The sequence below is a fragment of the Cucurbita moschata genome, unplaced genomic scaffold (genome assembly GCF_002738365.1).
Source record: "Cucurbita moschata cultivar Rifu unplaced genomic scaffold, Cmos_1.0 Cmo_Scf00001, whole genome shotgun sequence".
NCBI lineage: Eukaryota > Viridiplantae > Streptophyta > Magnoliopsida > Cucurbitales > Cucurbitaceae > Cucurbita > Cucurbita moschata.
In genome coordinates, this window is record NW_019268517.1 from 698,151 (window position 1) to 700,604 (window position 2,454).

Below are 2,454 nucleotides of genomic sequence, written 5' to 3' on the forward strand. Positions count from 1 at the left end.
TAATTCAAAAAAAAAAAAAAAAAAAAAAAACCATCTTCTTCCTCAGTCAGTTCAGTGTGGACTGAGAGTGATTGAAAATAGCAGAAGTTCTTGAGCTTTTTTGTATTTGTTAACAGTAAATTGGAGGTGTTTATGTGTGGATGTATGGATGTATGGATGTATGTATGTATGTACTGAAAAGGTGTGTTTATGAAGCTGTGATTTGTTTTAAAAGAATTTGACTGTTGCCTCCATTTGTGGCCGACTCCAAATCATTGCTTTCCATTACTTTTGTCTCTCAAAAATCTTTCTCCTTATATTAATTCACTTTCATACTTCCGTTTTCTCCCACATTCCCCATTTCCATCGCAAATTTCTCATTAGGGTTTCTGTTTTTCCTTAATTTCGGTGTCTTCTGATTCCAAATTGCTGGAATGTGATGGGGGAGTGATTCAATGAGTTTTCCGATTCCGTTTGTTCTTAATGGGCTGCGTTTTTGGGCGCGAGGTTTCTGCGAAGCCCGTTCAGAGACCGAACGCCGATGACGAAATTAGGGCTTCTGCCAAGGCGGAGGTTCCTGAGATTCGAGCTGATGCTGCCGCTAATGTCCGCAATGGCGGAAGTAGGAACGAGGTTGATGATGATAGAGGTTCGAGGCCGAGGCGGCGATCGTCGAGGCCGAATCCGAGATTGAGTAATCCGCCGAAGCATGGCGAGCAAGTCGCCGCTGGTTGGCCGTCTTGGCTCTCCGCCGTCGCCGGTGAAGCTATCAATGGATGGATTCCTCGCCGTGCTGATAGTTTCGAGAAGCTTGATAAAGTATGATTTCTCTTTCTCTCATCAACAGTTTCCTTTTGTTCTAAGTTCGATTGTTCAGAGTTTATGTTTGGAGTTGAAGAAGGAATTTAATGGCTGTTTCCATTTATGTTCTTATCGCCATGATTCAGTTATGCTTCAGTTCTGTTCAAGTTTTGCTTTCCTTTTATGAACAAAACCAGAATTCCCAAATTTGTAAATGTTGTTGTTGATCAGATTGGGCAAGGGACGTATAGTAATGTGTACAAAGCCAGGGACTCTTTGACAGGGAAGATTGTGGCTCTGAAGAAGGTTCGTTTCGACAATTTGGAGCCCGAGAGCGTCAAGTTTATGGCCCGGGAAATTCTCATTCTGCGGCGTTTGGATCATCCAAATGTTGTTAAACTCGAAGGTTTGGTGACGTCCCGGATGTCGTGTAGTTTATATCTTGTATTTGAATACATGGAGCACGATCTGGCTGGACTTGCTGCGAGCCCCGGGATCAAGTTTACGGAATCGCAGGTGCGAAGCTACTCGACGAAGTTCTTTGCTATCTGTGAGATCTGATTCGTTAATGGATGCTGTATTTAGCTCTAATTCTTCAAATGGACTTAGCAGGTTAAATGTTACATGAACCAATTGTTATCAGGGCTTGAACATTGTCACAACCGTCACGTGCTGCATCGTGATATAAAGGGATCGAATCTTCTGATCGATAACGATGGGATCCTTAGGATAGCTGATTTCGGTTTGGCGTCTGTCTTTGATCCTAACCACAAGCATCCGATGACAAGTAGGGTGGTTACGCTATGGTATCGACCTCCTGAACTTCTTCTTGGAGCTACTGATTATGGCGTCGGTGTAGACCTCTGGAGCGCTGGCTGCATTTTAGCCGAGCTGTTAGCTGGAAAGCCTATCATGCCCGGTCGCACTGAGGTAAAGCTCGTTAGCAATCCATGTTTCGTTCCGTCTTCAGTTCGTCGAATGCCGTTTGATCTTGTAAATAAGTTCATGTTTCTTAGGCTTTTGTCACTTTTGTCATGATTGTTACCATATTTGATCTCCCAGGTTGAGCAGCTGCATAAGATATTCAAGTTATGTGGCTCTCCTACAGAAGAATACTGGAAAAAGTCGAGGTTGCCTCATGCAACCATATTCAAGCCTCAACATTCATACAAGAGATGCATAGCAGAGACGTTTAAAGACTTCCCGCCGTCATCTCTGCCACTAATCGAGACGCTTCTCGCCATCGACCCCGCTGAACGCCTAACTGCCACCGCTGCTTTACATAGTGAAGTGAGTTTATACATTATGCTGTTGCATACACATCGTATCGTTTTTTAAACTATCCAATGAGCTGTCTACTGAATCTCTGCATCGTGGGTATTAAATAACGATATGATCGATTCTTAGAACCTTAGAACAGTTCGGAAAATACGTTAAGTAGGTCTCTCTTCATCATAGGAATCATCTTGCTCCATGGCTAGTAGTTTTCACCCATTAGATCTACGGCGCATGCCACGGAGTATTGTTTTTTACCCTATCATTCATCGACACGTATTTACTCCTCTCGAGAAGGAGAAGAGAAAGCACGTGTCGTTTTAGTAACCTCGGAAGCTGATTATAGCAGAGACTTTCTTCTGTGCTTTTTTTTTTTTTTTTTTTTTTTTTTTTTTTTTT

At 42.8% G+C, this 2,454-nt stretch overlaps 1 protein-coding gene across 1 annotated transcript in view; it reads left to right on the forward strand.

Annotated features, from left to right (window-relative positions):
* Nucleotides 1-69: 69 nt before the first annotated feature.
* Nucleotides 70-2,454, forward strand: part of LOC111445403 (probable serine/threonine-protein kinase At1g54610) — a 3,710-nt gene continuing 1,325 nt past the window's right edge. Inside the window, exons 1-4 of the mRNA XM_023083754.1 lie at nt 70-798; nt 1,012-1,296; nt 1,393-1,710; nt 1,843-2,070. Of these exons, the coding sequence (XP_022939522.1) occupies nt 463-798; nt 1,012-1,296; nt 1,393-1,710; nt 1,843-2,070 (1,167 nt within the window). The 5' untranslated portion in view covers nt 70-462. The remainder of the gene's footprint in view (nt 799-1,011; nt 1,297-1,392; nt 1,711-1,842; nt 2,071-2,454) is intronic.